General features: G+C 43.0%; 2 protein-coding genes across 8 annotated transcripts in view; one reads left to right on the top strand and one right to left on the bottom strand.

The window, feature by feature from the left end:
- Positions 1-26,485, top strand: part of Ekar (Eye-enriched kainate receptor) — a 107,806-nt gene that overhangs the window by 70,515 nt on the left and 10,806 nt on the right. The window contains exon 9 of one of the 7 annotated variants that reach the window (XM_089464215.1): positions 771-25,348. The exons of the other annotated variants lie outside the window; for them this stretch is intronic. Coding sequence (XP_089320341.1) covers positions 771-818 — 48 coding nt within the window. The 3' untranslated portion in view covers positions 819-25,348. Of the gene's footprint in view, positions 1-770; positions 25,349-26,485 lie in introns of those variants that run through there. 7 annotated transcript variants of the gene reach the window in all.
- On the bottom strand, positions 19,905-21,438 carry LOC149270088 (uncharacterized). Its single transcript, XM_089466010.1, has 3 exons — positions 21,129-21,438; positions 20,033-21,051; positions 19,905-19,967 (listed from the first exon to the last, which is right to left on the bottom strand). The coding sequence occupies exons 1-3, from the start codon at positions 21,436-21,438 to the stop codon at positions 19,905-19,907; spliced, it is 1,392 nt and encodes a 463-aa protein (XP_089322136.1).

Below are 26,485 nucleotides of genomic sequence, written 5' to 3'. Positions count from 1 at the left end.
ATATGTATGTATGTGTGCATAAAAGAAGTGCAGAATGATTAGAATATCAGCTTAGAGGGTTCAGGGTATCTCCTAGTCGAGCAGTCTCGACTGGAGCCATCTTACTTGTTTTACATTGGTGCCCCTATCTGTCCCGAATTTAATGTTGTTTATGTTTTCGACATTAAATTGTGTAAAAATACATTTCAATTTTTTAAAAAATATTTTCCCCTGTCGACTGATGTCATTCAGTTTAAAATCTTTTAAATAATGCAGAGTGACACCTAAAAAATTCTATTTACATATTGGTATTATCTACTGCTTCTTTAACATCATTGGATATTATAGCTTGCTTCTCTTCTTTCCGCATTTCGGATCAATGTTGTAACGTCGGGTAGTAGGTCGTCAATGTCGACGTTTGCTCCATAAGTAGCACCGATTTTCACAAAAAATTCCACCAGGCAGCGAAAACCAATCCCGTTCACTGCAGAAAAAGGCCGACAATCTTGAACTACCCATTCCAGACACTTCTTTGTTGCCGTGATTTTGTCCAAGTTTGAAACTTTCTTTGCTTCAGGTGGCTGTCGTAATGAGAGACAACATTTGTGCCGCGACAAATTTGATGTTTGGTTGGCAACAGATTCCGCATTTGTTGCAAAAAACCCAACCTTCGAGGACGCTTTCATCTTCTTTATATATATCATACAAAATTGACCAGATTATGCTTTTGCCTTTATGTTTTGCGGCTATTTTATAAACACCACGATTTATTTTAATTTAAATTTCCTCAGATGTCATTTCGATGCCAAAATCAAACACGAAGTAAACTAGGAAGCTAAGAAAGGAGCTAGAGCAAAATCAAAACGACCGTTACTTTGACACTTACACCATGGTGCCTGTAAAACACTTGGGTGCCATACATGTGTTTTGTCTACTTGTGTTTGTTACTCATTGCTCTTTTCACACTCTCGCTTTTTTTCTACGTTCGCTGTAAGTGTAAGTGGGACCGGCAAGCGTTGACGAAAAATACTTGGGTGACAAGCAAAAAGAAAACGGTACATTGTTGTGAGTGACAGCAAGATATTGCCTGCATGAGCAGCACTCTCACAATTTTTTATAAGTGTGTGTTTATGATTTGCTGAACCAGTGTTGATTAGCACCGGCATACAAATTTTATTGAGTGTGAGTAAAGCGGCAAAAATTGACACACTTGCAGTTCTCTGTCATACATATAGGCATGTAGTCAATATAATGTAAATTAGTACATATATAAATATATATACAAGGGAACATAGCGGCGGACAAGTGTATGTATGTATATATATGTATATATGTATGTATCTACTACTTTACGCAAATATGGGGTACTTATCTCGACAGCCGATGGAATGCTGATGTGTATGTGGAGGTGGATGATCTCCGTCTCAAAGGACAAAAGCCGTTTTGCTTGCAAACGGACGCAAGCAATTATGGGCTTGGGGCAATCCTGACGCAGACCTCGAAGGACGGAGAGCGCGTCATTTCGTATGCCAGCCGGACACTGAACAATGCTGAAAAGAACTATTCAGCTACTGAAAAAGAGTGTCTGGCTATAATCTGGAGCATACGGAAGCTCAGGCCATACCTGGAAGGCTACAAATTTGTAGTGGTCACTGACCATATGGTTCTGAAGTGGCTCAATTCGATCGAGAGCCCAACGGGAAGGATTGCCAGGTGGGCACTGGAGCTGCAGCAGTACGACTTCGAGATTCGCTACAGGAAGGGCAAGCAGAATGTGGTAGCAGATGCGCTCTCACGGCAGCCTCTGGGAGAGGAGGCGTGCCAAGAGCAAGGAGATGCCAGCTGGGACAGGATGTCGCTGGCTCACCAAGCTTTGACAGGACATAAAGAAGGCGCCACATAAGTTTCCAGACTATATGGAAGAGTCTGGAAACTTATATCGGCACATCCCGCTTCAAGCCGACCACGAGGATGTGGCTGCATGGAAGTTGTGCGTGCCGGCGTACCGGCGCAAACAAGTACTGGAGGAGAATCACGACGCAGCCACCGCTGGACACCTTGGGAGCCGAAAAACAATTGCTCGGGTAGCAGCGCGGTATTACTGGCCAGGTATGTACCGGGATGTGAGAACATACGTACAGCGCTGCGAAGTGTGTCAGCGATATAATTCCAGTCAGCTGCAAGCTGCTGGGCAAATGCTGACGCAGGCTCCCGAGGAGCCATGGGCAAAAGTTTGTGCCGATTTTGTTGGCCCACTGCCGAGATCAAAGCATGGGAACACTCTGCTTTTGGTTTTCATAGATCGCTTTTCGAAATGACGGCTCTCCAAAAGGCATTTCGACAGCGGATCTTGGCGCGATTCGGCACGCCAAAGATGCTCATTACTGACAATGGCACCTAATTCACCAGTCGGGCATTCAAGGTGTTTCTGGAGGAGCTTGGGGTGCGTCACCAGCTGACAGCACCATACACGCCTCAAGAGAATCCCACTGAGAGGGCCAACAGAACAGTGAAGACGATGATTGCGCAGTTCGCTGGAAGAAGACCAGAGATGCTGGGACGACGCATTGCCGGAGTTGACGTTGGCGGTCAACAGCAGCGTGTCAGCATCCACAGGGTATTCGGCCGCCTTCATCACGCAAGGACGAGAGCCAAGGCTGCCCAAATCGCTGTTCGACGCGCAAACAATCGGCCCAGGCCAGGAGGCACAGAGCCCAGTCGAGAGAGCCAACAAGATGCGCGAAGTGTTGGAGATAGTGCGTCGGAGCCTGGAGAGAGCTGAACAGGATCAGGCGCGGCATTACAACCTACGGAGGCGGCGGTGGAAGCCGGCCGTAGGTGACAAGGTGTGGGCAAAGGAGCGCCACTTGTCTAATGCCGCAGAGGGATTCGCAGCAAAACTGGCACCACGCTATGGAGGCCCATATATAGTGGCCAGTTTTGTGTCCCCAGTCATCTGCCGGATCAGGTCAGAGGCGGAGAAGTGGACCAGGACGGCGCATGTGGCGGATCTCAAGCCGTGGAGAGGAGACATGGGTGCATAATGGCATAATTTCGGCATAAGTGCATAATTTCGGCTGCGAAATGCATCTATGGCTGGAAAACTACAGTTGCCACCGGGAAAATTACGGTATATGGGTGCGCAACAACAATGTGTTTGAACTGCGCGCGCACGACAGCAAGCAGTGTACAGTACTGCACCGAAAAACTTAGCTGCCAGTGCATGCGCAATGCGCAATGCACAGATACAACAACAAAGCAGTGCATGCGTAAGCAGCACTCATATACGGTACATGCGCAACAATAACTCGCGCAGCTGAAACAACAACAAACCGCACGCATTCCAGGAGGAAGAATTTCGAAGCGAGAACAAGCGAGCGTAGACAAGGGTCAAGGGCCTACGTCGGCTGCTCAGCGACCGTTAGCGCACGAAGCGACACGAAGATGTCAAAGCGAGCGACATCTAAAACCGCCAACAACAAAACGTACAGAGACAACTAAAACAGCCAACAACAAAGCGACAGAAACATATAAAACAGCCAACAACAAAACACACAGCGGCATATAATACAATCACTACCGAAGGGATACATAAAACGGCCAACAACATGCAACGCAGCAGAAGAGCTTGCATTTGGATATTCGGACACCAAAGGGCTATGTAAGCGTGTGCCGATGGGAGTGTGGGAAAAACGGTATCTGGGCGATACCGTAGCCTGCCTGGAATTCAGCCATAAGATGGAGTGGGCTGAACAGAGGACACAGGACCCGTTAAATGCTGCCGCCTACGCAGCCGGCGGCGCGGCAGCAGAGGGTATAAATGGGCATGTGGGCATCGGGCCGGTCTCCTTGTGGATGAGTTACCAGAGTGGACCGACGGCGCTCGTGTGCAGTGTGTCGAGTGAAGTGTTCCCAGAGGAGGAGAAAGGGCATGCAGCCATATATTTGGGTTGTCTGTCGGGAGATCGCGCCACCATCGATGCCTGCCACGCGAAGAGTCCATCTGGCTGCCGGTACTGAGGCGTAGACGCGTTTTGCTGGCCGAATCTTTGCCGTGAGCTGTGCGCGAATGAGGAGTGTGCCGCAAAATGCCAGCCGATGCCAGCCGACATCGCTGTGGCCAGCTCCCAACAACAATCCAAAATTTTTTTGTAGTGCCGCAACGGAGACACTGCAGCAAACGGAGAGTAGCTGCTATTATGAACGCCTTCATCAGCAGCAGAGAGGACGATGAGGGAGTTGAGAGGCAGGTGGTCGCCGCACGGGTGCCAAAGCCACCGGGGGCTGCAAAACCAACAGGTGAGTTTTGCAGCAGCGCTCGACCTGGGCAGAGGCAGCGGCGGCCCATCGTGTACGCGGGGCATGCAGTCGGGCATGTAGCTGTTTGCTGGGAGACTGTGGCTACAGACGCCTGCTACGCGACTGGCTTCACCGGTTATGAGTCTTTGGGCGTCGGAATAGCTTGGCAACTGATCCTCGCGCATTGGCCAGCGACTTTGCTGGAGCTGTGCGCGAAAGAGGAGGGGCCAACAAGCGTACCGACACCAAAGACGTGACACCGGTGTCCATCTGCGAACGACGTCTGTGGTCCGATCTCCTAGCAGCAGGGCATGGAATGACTGCAGTACCCCACCGGAGCATCCTTAAGGGTCGGATGAGTGGCAGATATGAGCAGAGAGACGTTCCAACGGCAAGGAACAGCATCGCATCGCCGTGCGCGCATGCGCCAATGCCACCGGGGGCTGCGAAACCGAGAGGCGAGTTTTGCAGCAGCGCCCGGCGTGGGCATAGGCAGCGGCAGGCCGTCAGGTCAAGGGGCATGGAGGAAAAGATGCCCAGCCTGAAAATCAATATTTTTGTTAAAATTTTATTGAGACTTATAAAAAGATTGACCACATTCACTTACCGGCAGAATACAGCATTGCCAAAGGAAGGAAAAATTAAGCTGATAACATTAATAGAGCGTTAACAGCAGCGATCAGCGCAAAACGGAGCAGCGCAGCGGAGACGGGCGCCAAATTCAAACACGATGGTCTCGTGTTTTCCCGAAGGAAGAGGGGAGTGTGAGGAGCAATATAGGTATGCACGTATTAATGTATATGAACGTACATATTTGCTATGCGTTTATATGCATATACGTGCATATACATGTGGGATTCCTAAAAGTTGCAGCATCCCTGGCAGATGCACCAGAGAGTAATTCGGAGTCAACGAAAGCTTAGAGTTAGATGAGCCGTCGATAAGAAAGAGAGTCGTAAGAAAGTCCTCAACTAGAGCAGTCGCGCAGCGGACTTAGATAATGAAGAACTGAAGTCGTAAAAGTCAAATAGAGTTCACAAGAACTGATCGAAATCGCCCATAAAGATCACGTTATGCGTTCAATTACTTAAAATATATACTTAAAATATATAAATTGTAGACATATATTGTACAGTCTGGCAACACTGCTTGTCAAAGGCAGACGTAAAAAATTTTCTTAGTGAAAAATTAATAAAAATCAGAAACTTCAAACCATTTTTAGCCACTGCTGAGCGGTGGCCGAAGCAGACTACGGTAATAAACAATAAAGAGAGAGACTTCGGAGGCACTTCACTCGCCCCTCGCCCTGCGCTTTGCGCTAGCGGGAGGTAGACAGCGTTATTTACAGTCGCTTATTTAGCTGTAAATATGGATGATGACTCGTCGTCTTACTCGCACCTTAGCGATGGAAATACAATGGCAGAGACGATGAGAAAAATTTCGTATGTAGACCCTGCAACTATGCGCTCACAAATACGATCCGAACTTCTAAGCAATGAATTGCCACCAAGCAGTCAAGCTGCCAATCTATTTACTAAAATTGATAGCTCTTACCCAATTACGACAACAACTAGTGGCACGCAATCTACATGCACCATAACTATGTCACAAGCAAGCTGTGCTTATACCTTCACCGTGGCGTCTACAACAGGGCCCAACATATGCTCATCATCACTGACTGGAAGCAACTCCAAGACTGATACGTCGAAGAACCAACATAATATTCGCAAGGCCAAATGCCCTTTTCAAAAAGTTGTGTTACGCAAAAGTTTGAAAAGAAAAGGAGAACAGGAGGTATCCGGCTCCATCCGTAAGGTTATGCTACATGCTACAAGTCAATCTAAGCCGCCACCTAAGGCTGCGTCGACCTCACTAACTCCAACCTTATTTAACAACAATCGTTTTGCTGCTCTTGCAGAAGAAGCAGACCACATTATGGAGCAAGACTTACTAGAAACTGACTCTATTGAAGAAGATGCAGCGGCTGAGGAAAATTCACTCAGCCAAGCCTCAAAGGGCCCCTCTAAGTCTCCAGCTATATGTGTGCCAAGTGTTAGCGATCCTCTCAGCCTACAACAATCGCTGAATTTGTGCGTCAATGCAGATAACTACACTATCCGCACATCCAATTTTGGTGTGTCACGAATATACACAAGCAACGTTGAAACTTTTCGCAAAATAGTAGATCAACTAAAAATACTAAAATGTGAATTCTGGCACCATCAGCTTAAGCAGGATAAGCCTTTCACTGTGGTCATCAAGGAAATGCATGCAAACGTGCCGAAAATGCAAATATTAGAAGCTATGGCTGAAAAAGGCTTTGAATGTCTCAACATATATTGCCCAAGAAAGGCCGATTGGCGCAATATAGAAATAGGCGAAAATGAAGATGAAGCAACTGTTAATTACAAAACGAGGCAAAATCTGTTTTTTGTCAATGTCAAACAGAGTCCGAACGTAGTAGATGTCTTAAAAATAACTCAACTAGGCAGATTCAGAGTCACTGTAGAACGTGCTCGTCGCAGAAAAGAACTGCTACAGTGCTTGAGATGCCATATTTTTGGGCATTCTAAAAATTATTGCGTCCGTGATCCAATATGTGCGAATTGCTCTGGTCCTCATGAGACTGCGCGCTGCATCAGCGTTAATAAATCGTGCATAAACTGTGGTGGAGAGCATGCTTCAACAGATATGGTATGTCCAGTAAGGATCGAAAAATTAAAAAAGCTCAGAACTAAACCAAGACTACCTATTGGCAACGCCCTAAACACCAATCATAATGCTTCTCGTGGCTTTATCTCATCTGAAGCTATTAGAGGCAATATGTCATATGCTGACATTGTTAGACCTACAAGACGAACTGCTGACATGCAGTCCAACGCTAGAAATGACCCAACATCCGGCAACAGATTTCAAATACTGGAAAATGCTATTACGGCTATTAACACCAGAATGGACCAATTGTTCAAATTAATACAAGAAACTATGGAATCAAATAAGGCATTCAGAGAACTGGTGCAGATACTGATCACAAGGATGTCTAAATGACGCAACCAATCATAAAAATCGGATTATGGAACGCTCGCGGACTAGCTAGGGGCTCTGAAGAGCTCCGCCTGTTCCTGAAAACACATAACATAGACGTAATGCTTGCGCGAAGGCCAACGCATCTTCCTACCTGGATATTCCACTTATCACGCCTTTCATCCTAGTGGTAACAGCAGAGGTGGCGCTACAGTCATTGTGCGCTCCACCATTTGTCATAGCCCCCAGACTGCCATTTCCAACGATGACAGGCAGATTTCTATTGTACAGCTGCAGACAACAGAGGGTCCCATCGCACTCGCTGCAGTATACCTTCCACCCGGACAACGCTGGATAAGAGCTGAGTTTGATTCTTTATTCGCGATGCTCGGCGATAAATTCATCGCAGGCGGCGATTACAATGCCAAACACGCGTGGTGGGGCAACTCAAGAGCCTGCCAAAGAGGTAAGGTACTACAAGAATCAATTGCTTATGGTCGATATCAAATTTTAGCTACGGGTGAACCGACATTTTACTCCTACAACCCTCTGATAGTACCATCTGCCCTAGACTTCTTTGTAATAAACGGGTTCAACATGAGACGTCTTAATGTGCGCACGCTTCACGAACTTTCATCAGATCACATTCCACTTCAAGCTGTCCTGTACTCAACGGCCATAATCGACCCGCAAAGACGCTGTTTCCTAAGTCGTGGTGCTAATATAGAGATATTCAAGAGTCATCTAATACAGCACATCGATCTAGATGTAGATATCCAAGATGCAGATGACATTGACAACGATATCAACAGCTTTATGAATAAACTGAAACAAGCAGCTACTCACGCAACGTCCAGAATCCAACATAACACTGCAGCATATAGACAGCAAACATTACCCTCTGTAATAAGTGATCTCATTCGTCTCAAGCGCAGAGTCAGGAGAGAATATGCGAGAACAGGAGATGCTCGAATTCAACAGATACAGAAAAGGCTTGCAAATTATCTTCAAAAAGTGCTTGCCCGAAGAAAGCAAATAGAAATCGATAATATGCTGGAAAATTTGGGCACTGATGCTTCCACAAACTACTCTCTTTGGCGCCTCACTAAAAAGTATAAGTCACTACCCACACCAAACTCAGCTTTAAAGAACCAGAGTGGAGGTTGGTGCCGTACTTCTTGGGAAAAATCAGAAGTGTTTGCGATTAATCTAGAGCAACGCTTTCGTCCACATAACTTTGCCCGGAAAGACAAAGAATTTTTGTTGAAGAATCTCTCGAAACGCCTTTTCAAATGACACTGCCTGCTGATCCTGCCACACTAGATGAAGTAAAGCTTCTTATAGCTAAGCTGAAGCCCAATAAGGCCTCGGGCGAGGACCTCCTTGATAACAGAACGTTACGACTTCTTCCAGATCCAGCCTTACTCCTCCTTGTGCTGATCTTTAACGGTATGCTGCGAGTAGGATATTTCCCAAAAATATGGAAGTCGGCGAACATTGTAATGCTCCTGAAGCCTGGCAAACAACCTATAGATGTTAACTCCTATAGACCTATCAGCCTTCTTCCGGCACTGGGCAAAATGATGGAAAGGCTAATACTTAACAGACTGCTCAACATCGAGGCTGTTAATAAGGCAATACCAAAATTTCAGTTTGGGTTCAGACTACAACACGGTACTCCAGAACAGCTACACAGAGTTGTTAATTTTATCCTGGAAGCCCTGGAAAAAAAGGAGTATGCAGTCGCCGTCTTTTTAGACATAGAGCAAGCCTTTGACAGAGTGTGGCACCCTGGACTTCTTCATAAAGCCAAACTACTGCTACCACCACAACTGTACGAGCTCATTAAGAGTTTTCTCGAAGAGCGTACATTCCGAGTAACTGTTGATGGCTTCAAGTCCTCTGCTAAAACAATAGCCGCCGGAGTCCCTCAAGGCAGTGTTCTTGGCCCCACGCTCTACTCATTATTCACTGCGGACATGCCAAACCACACTGCATTCTCTGATCTCGGTACAAGAGATGTACTTATTGCGACATATGCTGACGATACTGCGGTGCTCACAAAAAGTTGCTGCATTGTACAGGCCACGAATACACTTCAGCAGTATCTCGATGCATTCCAAGAATGGGCACGAAAATGGAACGTGTGCATCAATGCTGCCAAATGCGCAAATGTTACGTTTTCAAATCGTCGACTTAGCTGCCCTGGAGTCACGTTAAATGGAATAACGCTGAATCACAAACCAGCACAAAAATATCTCGGGGTGATCCTGGACAGACGCCTTACTTTCCAAAGGCATGTTACATCAGTGCAACACGCGTTCAAGGCCAAACTTGGTAAGCTATCATGGCTACTAACACCACGAAATAAGCTGTCGCTGGACAACAAAATAAAAATTTATAAAACAATATTAGCCCCTAGCTTGTTTTACGCCATTCAAGTGTATGGCATCGCAGCCAAATGTCATCTGAATAAACTGCGAGTATTACAAGCAAAAACTTTAAGGAAGATCACTGGGGCTCCGTGGTACATTAGAACAAGAAACATCGAACGCGACCTCAAAGTAACAAAAATCGGAGACAAAATACAGGAGATAGCTAAGAAATACACTGGAAGACTGAATGCACACCCAAATAGCTTAGCCAGACGACTAGGCTCTGCAGTCAACTGCCGTAGAAATATAAGGAGAAGACTAAAACGCCACCACCCTCAAGACCTGCTGGATCGGGTCTTGACCTAACACCTCCAGATTTGACAAGAATATATGCATATAATATTAATAATAATATAGCTCTTAAGTAAATAAATTTTTGTAAATATCTGTTTAGATTAAGTTACCAATTAGGTAGCGGTGCGCTAAGCTGTAAATAAATACATTTTATAATTTCTCTTAAAAAAAAAAAAAAAAAAAAAAAAAGACATATATTGTGAAACTCGTCATAGTTTATAATTAAGAGAGAATCGTCAAATTGACTCTTAGATACTCAATAAATTAAATAATCCTACAAATTGGGGGCTCAACCGGGATTGGTCCAAGTTACACCTGGAACAATTAAATTAATTGAACCGCGCAAGACAAAATTGCAGAAATCACGAAGTGTACAATTATCGCAAAAGTATGAGCGAGACAGAAGATACGCTGAGTGACAGGTTTAAGTTGCTTTATAATTTACTTTTCTGCTAAAGCGAAGTGCGCAAGCAGAAAGGAGACAAAGAAGAAAGAGTGCATGCAGAGACGTCGAAGGAGTCGGTCGAGGTCAAATTTTGCTGATACGCAGGCGGATAAGCTGGTGCGTAAAGAAACAAAGTTAATCAAGAACGCAAGCAAGGTGGCTGTGCGCTACGATTAACTACACTAACTTGTCGATGAGATTCGTCGTGGGACGAAGTCGATCGAGAGCGCAAGTCAGGTGATACCGAAGTTGGCACCGAGATTCATCGTTGGAATCGCAGGCGGACGCAGCCGATCAGCAACGTAAGCAAGGTGGCCATGCGTGAGGACGAAGTGCGTCGAGGGAGTCTTAGTAAAGTTAGAAGTGTATCAATAAATTGTGCAGTTTAAGTAGAAAATCTAAAGTCATAGCAGCGAGCAATTGTAAGCAAGCAAAGTTATAAGTGTTAAGTAACATAACATAATCTGTTAATCTAGCATCAATTAACATAATATAGTAATTGTTACTCGATATGCAAATTCACAGCTGATTGGGTTGCTGAATAATCTAGAAACCGAAAGCAAACAAGTGCCGAATTTATAGTTTAAGTAAACTAATTAATAATTGCGATATGGAACGAAACGAGATCCTAGGGCTTGTTATTAGCCAATTACGAGGCAAGTTAGAAGAATTACAACTGAGTACGGCTGGACGAAAGGTTGAATTGCAGAACAGGCTATTGCAATATTATGGCTTGGGAGTGGAGGAGGAGGACTCAGAGGATGAAGCAGTGAATACAGTTCCATTGGCGCGTAATTTTGAGCAAGGCAGATCATGTTTTACACTTAAAAAATGTCGAAGATAGTGTAAATAAGTTTGATGGCTCGAGTTCAATGGATGTAGAGCAGTGGATTTCAGAAGTTGAAGAGTGTCCAGTTACAGTTCAGTGGTCAGAGCTGCAGTTGTTTGTGTATGCAAAGCAATTACTCGAAGGTGCTGCTAAGTCGTTTATTCGCAGTCAGAGATGTATTAATAACTGGGAGAAATTGAAAGTACCATTGATAAGTGAATTTTAGGTAAAAGTGACATCTGCAGAAATTCACAGAAGGTTGAGAAAGAGGCAGCTGAAGAAAGGTGAGACACTTCAGGAATATTTGTATGCCTTTATGGAGATAGCAAGGAATATCGATCTAGATGAAGAGAGCTTGATCGAGTATTTTGTTGAAGGGATACCAGACTCTAGGATAAATAAGACACTTTTGTACCAAGCTCGATCGATTGAAAGTACAGATAGAGAGTTATCAGAGGCGGTGTAATTCAGCATCGAATACGTTCCAAGAAGTAATGCAATCAGAAGAAATTTTTCAGATAAAAAAGCTGTAAAAAGTTTTAAATGCGGAGCCGACTCGCATACCTTGAAAAATTGTCTCAAGAAAGAGTTTTGTTGTTTTAAATGCGGCAACCCAGGACACCGTGCAGCGCAATGCAAAGGTGAAATCGTAAACGAACCAATGAAATCAGCAAATCTCATTAACGAAGGCAATTTAATCAAAATCCGTCCGGATTAGAACTGAAGAATATAGTTTGTGGTGCAGTGATTTGGAAAGGCTTAGTCGATACTGGAGCAGATCTGTGCCTCATGCAGAAGTGCGTATATCGAAAGTTAGGAATAAGAAAATTGTCTGGCCCTGGTAAATCTTTGAATGGCATAGGTGATGGTCAGATTTTGACATTTGGAAGCTTCGTAGTAGAAGTGAAGATAGATAGATAAATATCGAATTTTACGTCGTACCAGATGAAGATATCGTTTTCGAGGCCATTCTTGACCGAACAATCCTAAGTTGAATCGCTTTAGTAGTGACTGAGGGTGGAAACATATTAAAATCTAAAGTTAATCAAGTATCCGCTGAAAAGGAAGTTGAAAGTAGTTCTTGCTCAGCAGTGCTAAGGGAGTTCAAAAACATGTGTATGCTTAGTTTGGATCAGGATGTTGGAGCAGTGGATCTAGAGTTGCCCCACTTGACTAAATCGCAACAAGAAGAAGTGAGATGAATAGTTGATTCTTATCATCCGATCAAAAATCCAAGCTCCCCGATTAAGATGAAAGTTTTGTTAACCGATGATTTGCCAGTGTATCAACATCCGAGACGAATGGCCGACTGCGATCAGGAGATCGTAGATAAACAAATAAAGGAGTGGCTAGCGGACGAAATTATTAAGCCTAGTGTTTCAGAATATGTTTCTCCAATTGTGCTAGTTTCCAAGAAAAATTGTAAAAAGCGTTTATGTTTATGTGATTACCGGAAACTAAATGACAAAGTGATCCGTGATAATTTTCTAATGCCGAATATGGAATGGGTGATAGATAAGTTGCAAAAGGCATCGGTATTTACTACCTTAGATCTGATTAATGGATTTTTCCATGTCCCAGTTGAATCAGGTTCACAGAAATACACTTCGTTTGTTACTCAGAAGGGGCAGTATGAATTTCTATATGTACCTTTTGGAATTTCGGATTCCCCAGCAGTTTTTACAAGATTTATAATGTCAGTTATGAATGAACTAATCAAAAATAACGAGGCCATCGTTTACATGGATGACGTCATTATTCCGAGCGTTAATTTGGATGAAGGCGTAATGAAGCTCAAGAAAGTATTGAGGGTTGCAGAGAAAAGCGGTTTACGTATCAACTGGTCGAAGTGTCAGTTGATGCAGGAAGGAGTAGACTTTTTAGGGTATATTATACAAAAAGGTACGATAAGTCCAAGTAAGGAGAAGACTCAAGCGGTATCGAATTTTCCAGTGCCACAAAATAGGGCAGTAATAGCAAAGCCGCTAACTGATCTATTGGAAAGGATGTAGGGTTCAAATTTAAAGAGTTAGAGCATGTCGCATTAGAGCAATTAAAAGCAGCGTTGTCAACTGGACCAGTGTTGAAACTGTATAATCCGAAGTTTGAAACTGAGATACATACTGATGCAAGCAAGTATGGATATGGGGGGTATTATTACAAAGAGACCCCGAAGATTGTTTTTTTCATCCCGTTCAGTACATGAGCCGAAAGACTAGTGAAGCTGAAGAAAAGTATGACTCTTATGAACTACAAGTTTTAGCTGTCATGTGTGCTTTGAGAGAATGGCGTATGTATGTGCTAGGCATTAAGTTCAAAATTGTAACAGATTGCAATGCATTCACAATGATCATGAAAAAGAAAGATGTTCCTTTGCGGGTAGTCAGATGGGCAATGTATTTACAAGATTTTGATTATAAAATTGAGCATCGTTCTGGAACAAAAATGCGTCATGTTGATGCGCTGAGTCGTGTTACATGTTAAGGGAAAGTTTATTGCATCGTTTAAAAGAAGCACAACTGAGAGATGAGTGGATTAAGATCATAAGAAGCATTGTGGAAGAGAGAAGTTATGAAGATTTTTATATAGAGAATGGAATATTGTTTAAAGATCCAAACCGTAGATTAATTGTTTTTCCGTCACAGATGGAAGTCGAGATCATTCAGATTGCTCATAAGCAGGGACATTTTTCAGCCGCAAACACTCAGGATCTAGTCGAAAGAGACTATTTCATTCCGAAATTGAAAGATAAAATAGTCAGCGTTGTTGGAAACTGTATAGAGTGCATAATTAAGAATACCAAGAGTGGGAAGAGAGAAGGGGTTTTGTCCTCGATCGATAAAGGTGATAGACCATTAAGTACCTATCATTTCGATCACGTGGGGCCAATGGAGTCGACTAATAAACGTTATAATCACATTTTGGTCGTGGTAGATGCTTTCTCAAAAAGTGTTTGGCTATACCCAACTCGCAGTACAGGTGTCGAGGAAGTTATTTCATGTTTTGAAAGGCAAGCTTCTGTGTCTGGAAGCCCCGAGCGAATAGTGTCAGATAGAGTAACGGCGTATACCTCGCACATCTTTAAAGATTATTGTCAGAACCACGCACTTGCAAATTACTACTGGTATACCTCGCGGAAATGGTCGGGGTAGACAGAATGCATAAGATAGTCGTACCAATGCTTTCCAAGTTAAGTTATGATTGCCCTGCAGGCTGGTACAAGCATCTTGGGAGGGTTCAGCAAATAATCAATAACACCGCACCAAAGTGTCCCCTTTTAGAATTTAACAGGCTTAGAAATGCGTTTGCCCGACGATCTTGAGTTGAGGAAATTAATTGATGAAAGCTTGATCGATGGGTTGAATGTTGAGCGATCAAAAGTGCGGGAACGAGCCCGAGAAAATATACGACAGTTACAGGAAGAAAACAAACGGACTTACAATCTGAGGAGGAAGTATCAGCTTCGCAACTCCGCGTGAAATTGCTTCATTCAAAATCAATGTGCGATAGAATACTTCAAAAATCTATGTGATCCTAATTTCTGGCCACCTCATGTGGTTGTTCATGAATTTAAACCCAAAAATCATAACAGATCGACGCCTATTTCAGTGAATTTACCTTCGGTGCAATCTTCATCAAACATTGTACCAAACAAGAAGAAAGCTCTAGTCGAGACTACTCGACTACGAGATCCCCTGAACCCTTGGAGTAATAGCTATTTCAATAACTTTTCGCTTCTTTCAGCTTACACAAGAAACACGCACACACACACACACACACACACGCTTTGCACGCACGCACACAGGCATACATACACACACATACATACACACACATACACATACACACACATACACACACAAGCACCCACGCATAAACACGCATGGGCTGCAGTGTGCGCTTACTATGAGAACTCAATTGTTGAATAACTTTTTATGGACGTACGATCTTCATGAAACTTTCAGATTATGATTATAACATGAATATGCATGTAATTGCCAAAGCACAAGTCTCTAGTATTTGAAATACGCTTTTTACAAAAGTGAGGGTGAGGGGGTGAATTTGGAGGAGGGGGTTAATTTTAACAAAAACCGAAATTGTATAAATTGCATATAAGCATACATTAAAAATTTGGAGACACTAGCATTAAAGGTGTAGAAAATATAATTTTATAACTGGTTTTCGATAAGGTTTTTTTTCGATAAAAATATATCGGGATGAGTTATCGATTTTTAATGATAAACTTGATATGCGCGCTGAAATTACGGACATTTAAAAAAAATTATATCTCTTATATCTTCTGAAATCGACGCGTTCATACATACGGACAGACGGACAGACAGACGGACAGGGCCAAATCAACTCAGCTCGTCACGCTGATCAAGAATATATATACTTTGTGGGGTCTGCCACGCCTCCTTCTGCCTGTTACATACATTTCAACAAAACCATTATACCCTGATTTCCCATTGAAAATGGGTTCAGGGTATAATTACTAAGAAATATACGAATACTTGAAAATTGCGCTATTTTGCCTACAAGTTGTTTAATTTCGAAGCCGTCAGCGCGTTGCAAAAGGTAAATTAAGGTGATTGGTGAGCTATCGAGATTTTTCGAATAGCTTTAAATTATTAAACGATTGAATTTACTTAATGATTAGTTTATTAGCGATTATTAGAATTTACAGAGTTTATGTGAAAGACGCGAGCAAGCGACTAAGCTGTCGTGCTGTCCGCTATTATGTTTGTAATAGTCAATCTAACACTGCATCTGCTCTAAACAAGAGTTAATTGCATACTAACTGCAATGTACGCGAGCCGGCGGATTAAGCTGAGCCGGTGCGTGGGTGAAAGAGACAATGCAAAAGGGAGAGCGTGATCTCCGTTACAAATTCTCTTAAATGATAAAATATTCTATGAACTGCCACTCTTAATTACAATGAAGCGATGATTGCTGAGCCCAACATCCCCTCCCCGTTGAACACTTAGTCTTCAACAGAATCCTTAAGGGGTAGCAAGCACAGCTTATTTGTAGCTCTTCTAATCTCGCCAGCTTCAGTTTTTAGTAGGGCTACCCGTGCAACACCATCACTTCCAGGGATAAGTTCGATTATTCTGGCTAGTGGCCACTTAAGTGAAGGTAGATTCTCATCCTTCACAAGAACTATGTTGCCAACAGCCAAACCAGGCTTGGAGGTTCTCCATTTCGCTCGTTGTTGTAACAAGTTGAGATACTCGTCCCGCCAACGAGTCCAGAACATCTGCTGGAGATAGCTTACGCGCTGCCAAGCATCCAAACGATTAAAATTAAGCCCTGTCAGGTTGGGCTCACTGACGGATGAAGGAGGGCCACCGTTGAGGAAATGCGCAGGGGTCAATACGTCTATGTCTGATGGGTGCTCTGAAATCGAAACTAAAGGGCGTGAATTACCGACAGCAGCGATGCTGCAAGCCAGTGTGCGAAGCTCATCGTAAGTTAGGACGGAGGACCCAACACATCGGTAAAAATGATGCTTCGCTGTCTTCACTGCAGCCTCCCACAAGCCACCAAAGTGAGGCGATCGTGGAGGGATGAAATGCCATTCGATTGAGTCTGCCAAACAGAAATCCTTCACAGCCTTCTGGTGGGTGTCTAACAGAAATAGACGCTTCAACTCCTGAAGCTGGTTGCGGGCACTAAGAAAGTTTGTGGCGTTATCCGACCAGATTTGACTTGGCTTTCCTCTGGTGCATATGAAACGTTGAAGTGCATGCAAAAATGCCGCGGTAGTTAAATCCTTGACTAACTCCAACCAAATAGCCTTCGTAGCAAAACATATAAACACTGTGAACTGTGTGTTTTCTTATTTTTATTCAATAACTAATAACTAACTAACAGTGTTAGTGGACCCCTTTCCTCTCCTCCCATCGTATGCTTCGTAGCAAAACAAATAAACACACAAACGTAACATTTCACATGCGCCTTGTTTCGCGCCTTAGGTTTATAAAAGGGTCCGCAAAAGTCGCCTCCAGTAACTGCAAAGACCCGATAGCCGTCGACTCGATCCTGGGTAGATCTGCCATTATGTGCTCAACGAGTCGAGGCCTTGCTGTAAAGCAAATTACGGATTACACTGGCTACAGTTTTTCTACCTCCAACTGGCCAATATTGGGAACGAACCAACGCTAGCTAGCGTGCAAGTTTCGCTGATGGAAATGCATTATGATGGCTCTAGTTACTGGATGAACTTTCGGCAAAATAATTGGATGGCGACTATCGAAATTTAAAGTTGAGTTTTTGAGACGACTATCGACACGTAGCAGCCCAATTTCATCAAGGAACGGTGACAGCGAGGCTAGACTGCTGGATGACGGAACCATTCCTTTATTTCGAAGAGCATTTATGTCGTCTGAGAGATGTGTTCGTTAAATCATTCTTAACAGCATATGCGTGCCGTTCCGGATGTCTGCTAGGGTTACTCCTGGACCATGACTTTTTTTTAATAAACTTTGATACGTATGCAAACGTACGCTGCAAGCGGCCGAAAGAATTCACAAACTTGCAGTCCATAGAGACATCATGGACTGCGTCCTTTCCAAGAAACACAGTTCTTCGACGCTCAATTGAAGTTCTTTCTGGAAGTGCTGAGACTGGCCACTGAGATCTGGGCTTACAAAGGAAACCTGGACCGTTGAACCAATGTAATGATGCATTTAAATCCGAGGGCAATGCACCCCGAGATAATATATCCGCGGGATTCAGTGTTGTAGGTATATAGTGCCATTCCATTGCTGATGTGAGGTCTTGTATCGTGGCAATGCGATTTGAAACAAAAACGTTAAATCGTCCGGGTTCGTCATTGATCCAAGAAAGCGTAACAGAAGAGTCAGACCAACAATGAAACTCGCCTGCGAAAATGCCTAAGCGAGCCACTTCATTCCTTAGACGCGCAAGCAACTCTGCCCCGCATAGTTCCATCTTGGGAACCGTGAGCGTTTTTAGAGGCGCAACTCGAGACTTAGAGCAAAGCAACCTGCTGATGGTATGCTGACCTCTGGATACAATATAAATGCAAGTTCCGTATGCCTCGATGCAGAATTCATGGACCTCAACCTTCGATCCTGGTATTAATGATAGCCTGGGAAATGCACTACTAAGACCATTGCCAAAGTTGCTGCAAATATCTAGCCATGCAGTGTGACATGCAGACGGGAGACTCTCGTCCCAATCAAGTTTATGCCTCCAGAGTTGTTGCAAGAAAATTTTAGCCTTCATTATTACTGGGCCGACCAGGCCGAGGGGATCATAAAACCGAGCAATAGACGAGAAAACAGAGCGCCTGGAGGGCTTAGAGGCTGAATTCAGGGCTAGATATGAGAAAAGAAGTTGATCAGATGCCGGATCCCATGCAAGGCCAAGTGTCTTTGTAATGTCGCTGCCATCATTGAACCTAATGAGCGATTCCTTGTCGCAGTCTGTTACGCCGTCCAGTACCATGGGATGGCTTGAACACCACTTCCTCAATTTAAACTTCCCACATGCCAAGATTCCAGCTGTCTCTTGCATAACAAGTCTTGCTTCTTCGACTGAATTTCCTCCACTAATCAAATCATCAACATAGAAATCTCGAAGCAGTACGTCGGACCCGACTGGGAATGTGTTCCTTTCATCTACGGCAAGCTGATGCATGGCGCGCACAGACAAAAATGACGCTGGTTTTGTTCCATATGTTACCGTATCAAGCCTGAAAACTTCCAACTCATCATCTGGCGAATTCCTCCATAAAATGCATTGTAGATAGCTGTCCGGCTCAGGTACTTTCACGCAACGATACATTTTGCAAATATCGCCGGTGAGTGAAACTGGATAAGATCGGAAGCGCAATAATATGTCGACTAATTTTGGCTGAATGACGGGACCTGACATTAGAATGTCATTCAAGTTGTTGTAGATCCAGTTGTTGTAGATGCAGATCCATCAAAGACGACGCGAAGCTTGGTAGTTGTGCTATCATCCTTCAGAACGCAGTGATGAGGAAGAAAATATCTGCATAGATGGAATGAATTTAGAGGAACGCGTGACATGTGACCAAGTTCAAGATACTCTTTCAGAAATGCTGAGTATTGAGACTTTATATGCGGCAAACGACCCAATTTCTTCTCCAAATTGAGAAACTGATGTCGCGCTTGCTCATAAGAATCTCCAAGAAGCTCGCAACTAAGCTTAACAGGCAGGCGTACTGTATATTGGCCACTAGCCAATCGATTGTAATGCCTCGCAAAATGCGCTTCGCAGTCTGAGTCTTCCTTGCTGAACTTTACAATGGAATCGCTGCAGCGCTCAACTTCCCAAAAGCGACGAACGAGACTGTCCAACTTGATATCAGCACAGGAGTCTGTAATCGGATCCGAAGGCGCCTTTGAAGCTATTAGCACGGAGTTGTGGTTTCGAGCCTCGCCACCTGATACAACCCACCCAAGACGAGTCTTCTGTAACAATGGAAGTCCAGGCATCAACTTGATTTGTCCCACACAGAGCAAATCATAAAACAGGCTAGCTCCGATAAGCAGATCTACTCGTTGCGGCCTATGGAAAGATGGATCTGCCAGCACTATATCGCCTACGCCGCATACAGATTCAACCGATTTTGTTCTTTTAAGTTGCAGGAGATTCGCAAATCTGGCTGTAATGAGATGTAGTTGAGAGCCTAAATCTAAAAGTGCACGACAAGGAACAAGCTCGCCAAACCGATTCCTTGCCAGAACCACTGCGGTAGCCAGGAGCACAACATCTGTGCCGATCCTTGGATAAGAGAGTAGTGGCTGGTGCTGAGGGCTGAGGGATGGTCTGTACTCTTGATGTTGAAGATTGTTGATGGGGCGGAATTGCTGCCTGCGATGTGCTGGAGTGGCCGAGATGAAGAAGCGTATGATGCTTGACTCCACAGACCCGACAACTGCGCGAGCCACATTGTTGCGTCTGATGACCTCCCTTGAGACAATTCAAACATAAGCCAGCCTTTCGGACCTCATTCAGGCGAAGATTAGGAGACAAGTTTGCAAATCTTTGGCATTTGTAGATTGTGTGCTCAAGATCATTACAAAAATTGCAACTGTGCGTACTGTGGCCGGTTATTAGAAATGCTGATCTGCTGGTAGCAACCTTACTGCAAGAATTCATCGGCTTACTTGACGAATAATTTGTAAGAGCAAATTTCATCGATTCCAAAGTACGGCAACGAAGCTCAAGAAACGAGGAGACTTCTTCATATCTGGGTATCTGAAGAACCATCTCTGAGCTGTCCAATTTCTCTTCCCATTTAGCTTGTGAGGCCTCATCAAGCTTCTGTAGCAGTATCTGAGCAATCATGGCACTGGCTATCTGCTCTGTTGTGCCCAGACTACTGAGCGCACGCATATGGACATTGAAGCTGTCAGATAGCTCACGCAGCTTGGTTATGGATCCATTTTCTACTCTTTTGAGACCTAAGATCTTTACGATGTGGGCCTGAAAGATTAAACGTCGGTTATCATATCTCTGCTTCAATAAATTTATGGCAATTGTATAATTATCATTAGAAACTTCCAAAGAGCGAACCGTATCCAACGCTGCGCCATCGAGGCAGGACCGGAGGTGCTGAAGTCTTTCCATATTGCTGATTTCTGGCCGACTTTCAATGATTGTAGAAAACATTGAGTAGAAATCAGCCCAATTAGCATATCCACCACTGAACGTAGGTAGCTTTAATGCGGCAACGCAGGTGCAGCCTGCAATCTGGGAGCGGATGCGCGAGGAGGGTCACTTGGACGACTAAACGTGGAACTATGATGCACTTGAGCAGTACGACTTTGCACTTCGGACATTATTGTTGACTGCATGACCATTATTAAATCATCAAAGTCACTGCGCAAATTGCTGTACATCTCAGTAAAGTCGAGCTCCTCTAGACTTTCATGGGCCTTGCTAAAGGAGTGGCTTAGCTTGTCGATATGCTCCAGTAGAACATTTAGAGTGCTGTCACTGTGATCGGCAAGAGCATCTGAATCGACCTTGGATTGTAGCTTTTTTACGCGTTCAAACACCGACTGTACCTTGAGCTTATAAAACCGCACGCGATATTCGGGAGCAACTGCACTAGCATCTAAATTCGCCATCACGAGTACAGCAAGAGCGCGATTGCAAGAGTAAAGTATGCTATAGCGCAGACACAAAACTTGGAATAAGTCGTATTTGTTGAGCAGAGCACTTGCAACTATAATAAACTGCCACATTATTATGGTACTCAAATAATATACAAGTATGAATTGTTGCACACCGGTACGATTATTATGGACGCGCTGGTATCGCAGCCGTGGCGAAAGAGTGCAACGTCAACGAAGAATAAAGGCAAGCATGTAATTACACTGTGCTTATGCAAACTTAATCACTTATAGATTGAATAGAACGCACAGTCACTAACCATAGACACAGTTCAGAAATTAGCTGATTCTTTATTAGATTGTCACTTGCAGAATTTTTCATACAGGCACTGCTTTTACGGGCGCCAGTGTATTGCAGACCGAACGAAAGAGTGTCTTGGCAAAGTAACGGCACGCAACTAATCGCTATATACACTGCTTATGTTCACTGGTGTATGTATGTATGTGATGCTGTCAATATATATATATGCAAATATGTAGAAAGAAACGAAAGAGAATCACGTCGGGGTCACCAAATATTGAGCTATCGAGATTTTTCGAATAGCTTTAAATTATTAAACGATTGAATTTACTTAATGATTAGTTTATTAGCGATTATTAGAATTTACAGAGTTTATGTGAAAGACGCGAGCAAGCGACTAGGCTGTCGTGCTATCCGCTACTATGTTTGTAATAGTCAATCTAACACTGCATCTGCTCTAAACAAGAGTTAATTGCATACTAACTGCAATGTACGCGAGCCGGCGGATTAAGCTGAGCCGGTGCGTGGGTGAATGAGACAACGCAAAAGGGAGAGCGTGATCTCCATTACAAATTCTCTTAAATGATAACATATTCTATGAACTGCCGCTCTTAATTACAATGAAGCGATGATTGCTGAGCCCAACAGTGATTATATTTGCAACGCATCCACGCGATTGGCGAGTGCGCGTTCGGCGTACTCGCCATCCATAAAGTAAATTTGTAAAAATTTATAAGGTTCGTTTGGCATAGGTAGCCGACCTTGTGGTAAAATTTACCTTTGATTTTAAATGTGGAATTAAATTATTTACCATTTGCAGCGGTATATTTAACTATTTCCGTTGCTCCAAACGATGTTATTTGAAAAATGAATTGAATTTTCGCATTGACTGCAAGAACAGTGAAGATCAGTTCCAATAAGGAAGCCGTGCAATGGTTCCGGCGGTGTTTCAATTTTTGGGAGTATTACTTTTCTTGATAAGCATCACATCCCGATCTGCTTATTTTTATGCCCTGAACCCATTTTCAATGGGAAATCAGGGTATAATGGTTTTGATGAAATGTATGTAACAGGCAGAAGGAAGCGTGGCAGACCCCATGAAGTATATATATTCTTGATCAGGGCTGAGTCGATTTGTCTCTGTCCGTCTGTCTGTTCGTCCGTCCGTCTGTCCGTATATATGAACGCGTCAGATTTCAGGGGATCTCGTAGTCAAACACTCTCGATACTGAATACTGAATACTGAATGCTGAATATGCACTCGCACAAAACCACATAAAACAATCGAGACCACCTATGAAAAGACATTTACACTTTTGTTACACTGTAGAATAAATCTTTAACTTAATAAATAATTTACACAAATTAATCTCTTAGTCAAACAAATATAACAGTACCTACCAGAGCTTTGGAGATATTTTGCTTCTGAGCGCACGCGTAAAATTTTTCAATCTATTTTAAAAAACAAGTAAGAACGTTGCAGTCGGGCGTTACCGACTGCGGAATACTCATTCACATCCCATCAACAATTTAGTAGTTAAGTTTCGCTCTAATACTGTAAAAATACAGTTTTTTTCCCGATTTGCCACGCCCCTACTGGGCGTAGACACCTCATTTTTGGTCAGTTCTTAAAGCGAAATAACGGTACCCTAACTGCAAAGTTTGAATGCTTACCCTCAAAAAATGTGAGATTTACAGGGTATTTTTCGATATGTCACGCCCCTAAAGAGGCGAATAAATTTTTTTGGGTCATCGATAAAGGAGGTTACTGGTAACTTAACTATCTAAATTTGAAGCTTCTAGCTATTAAACTTTAGGAGATATAAACTTTTGCGGTTTGCCACGCCCCCTATGGGCGGACATATATCCGACAAAACTTATACAAAATTTGAGGTCTCTGGCATCAATAGTGTCAAAAATATAGCAGATTTTAATAAATCCTTAAATCTTCAGGTAAGATTTGCCACGCCCCTAATGAGCGTAGACTTATAATTTTTTGACTTTATAGAATAATAACATTAGCTGATGTACAACATATTAGCGCTCCAGCTCTAAAACTCTTGGAGATACAGTTTTATCCGATTAGCCACGCCTTCAATGGGCGGATCGGGAAAATTTTAACACTTTATAAATCGAAACAAGTAAGAAAGCTCTAGTCGAGACTGCTCGACTACGAGATCCCCTGAACCCTTGGAGCAATAGATATTTCAATAATTTTTCGCGTCTTTCAGCTTACACAAGAAACACGCACACACACACACACAGGCATACATACACACACACGCATATAGACACACATACACACACACACACGCATACATACACAAACGCATACACACACACATACACATACACACACACATACACAAACACATACACACACATACACAAACACATACACACACAAGCACCCACGCATAAACGCATGGGCTGCAGTGTGCGCTTACTATGAGAACTTAATTGTTTAATAACTTTTTTTATGGACGTACGATCTTCATGAAACTTTCAGATTATGATTATAACATGGATATGCATGTAATTGCCAAAGCACAAGTCTCTAGTATTTGAAATACGCTTTTTACAAAAGTGCGGGTGAGGGGGTGAATTTAAGGGTGGGGGGTAAATTTTAACAAAAACCGAAATTGTATAAATTGCATATAAGCATACATTAAAAATTTGGAGACTCTAGCAGTAAAGGTGTAGACGATATAATTTTATAACTGGTTTTCGATAAGGTTTTTTATCGATAAAAAAAGATCGGGATGAGTTATCGAATTTTAATGATAAACTTGATATGCGCGCTGTAATTACGGACATTTTAAAAAAAATTTGAAGTCTCTAGCTCTTATATCTTCTGAAATCGACGCGTTCATACATACGGACAGACGGACAGACGGACAGACGGACAGACAGACGGACAGGGCCAAATCAACTCAGCTCGTCACCCTGATCAAGAATATATATACTTTGTGGGGTCTGCCACGCCTCCTTCTGCCTGTTACATACATTTCAACAAAACCATTATACCCTGATTTCCCATTGAAAATGGGTTCAGGGTATAAATATACACGAGTATGTGTTCTAAATTTCAAGTCTCTAGCTTCAATAGCGCCGAAATCGATTGCGTTCATATGGACAGAGGGACGGACAGCAAGACGGACATTGCACAAAACCATAATACTAATTCACTTTCGTGAATGAGTATAAATCAGGCGCGTAGCCAGAAAATTTTTTCGGGGGGGAGTTTTCAGCAAATATTAAATACACATATTCGTACTTAATAATATAATGGATGACCTTTATTTCAAATTTTTTTTCTACAAAAGAATGTCTATTTTCCGACTTATTTTCGCCATTTCGTTCAAAATATCCTCTGGAGTGACTTCAATTTTAGAGTGGATGTTGAGCAAAACTAGTCCGCTTAACCTCTCTTGACGCATTGTACTTCTTAGGTACGTTTTCAGCCTCCTTAGTGAAGAAAAAGAGCGTTCGCTCGGAGCAACAGAGACTGGAAGCGTCGCAGCAATTTGCAAATACCGATGAACCGTGGGGTAAAAAGACTCGCAACAATGATTCAATGCATCAATGAACTTGTTTTGTCGCTCATCTTTTGGGATTTCCGAACATCGCCTGAAAAAAATTTTGCTATATTTTATCTTATGGCGTAGTACAAAAATTAATTTGTAACCACATTTTTACTTGATTTACTGAATTATTTTTCCATCGAAAGGTGAGGAAAAAAAATGAAATAAATGAACATGAAAATAATGCGAACAAATATATCATTCAACAATAATTGTGCTACCAGAAATCATAAAAGTCAATTACCTTTGCCACATTTTCATTTCAGCTTGAAATTCTTCGGTCGAAGAGTGTGTATTCGGCCATTGATTTTCAAAAGATTTTACACTTGACTTGATCTTATCGAAGTCCAGTTGATCACATTTTGATGGCAATATCGTTTGAATTTTTGAAAGAAGATCACGGTGCTTCATAAATCTTGACTCCAATTCTTTGCAATAATGATCCAAAAATGGGATAAAAACTTATTTCCGATAGTATTCTTCTGGGTTACCAGTATGGTTATCTCTGTTTGCCTGGCGTCCAACAACCCGGGGAACACTTAACGAACACTTTTTAGTAGTTTCTTTTGCTTCTGCGAACATTTTTGCAAATGTGGCGTTTGCATTTCTCCTCTTATCTTGAACTTTGCTCAACAAGTTATCTGCACATCTTACACAAATGCTCAAATCGCCTTACACACTCAGCAATAGACGCACTAGATTTAAGGGTTGGAAGTATGCACGAGTCTGGGTATATAAGCCCAGGCTCAGAAGAATAAATATCAATACAGAACTAAATACCATCAAAGTCAAGTGTATTCGTTCATAGATATACATATGTACATCTGTATGAAGTGGATATGACAGTCCGCAAGACCGACCAACAACAAATTTTCGGGTTTACTATTCTCGCAGGCAGCAAGAGTTACGCACACAAGTGTGTGTGTGCACGCTCATCGCGAAAATATTTTCATACAGACGCTTGACAGACGCTTTTATGATTTCGGTAAACCCTTCACTCAAAAGGAAAGAGCTGGGATCGTCGCAAACAAAATTCAATTCTTGTGCGCTGCTGAGTTCGGTGATTTGAGAGACGATAAAGAGATAGAGTGAGAGAGAGAGAGTAAGACAAATAGCGCATAGCCGTGCTTCATATAAGGATGGGACCATTTCGTTTGAGCGCTTGCAACGCACTGAT

This window comes from Drosophila arizonae, chromosome 3 (genome assembly GCF_054131065.1).
Source record: "Drosophila arizonae isolate 15081-1271.41 chromosome 3, UAZ_ARI_1.0, whole genome shotgun sequence".
Classification (NCBI taxonomy): domain Eukaryota; kingdom Metazoa; phylum Arthropoda; class Insecta; order Diptera; family Drosophilidae; genus Drosophila; species Drosophila arizonae.
This window is presented reverse-complemented; position numbering and strand designations above follow the sequence as displayed.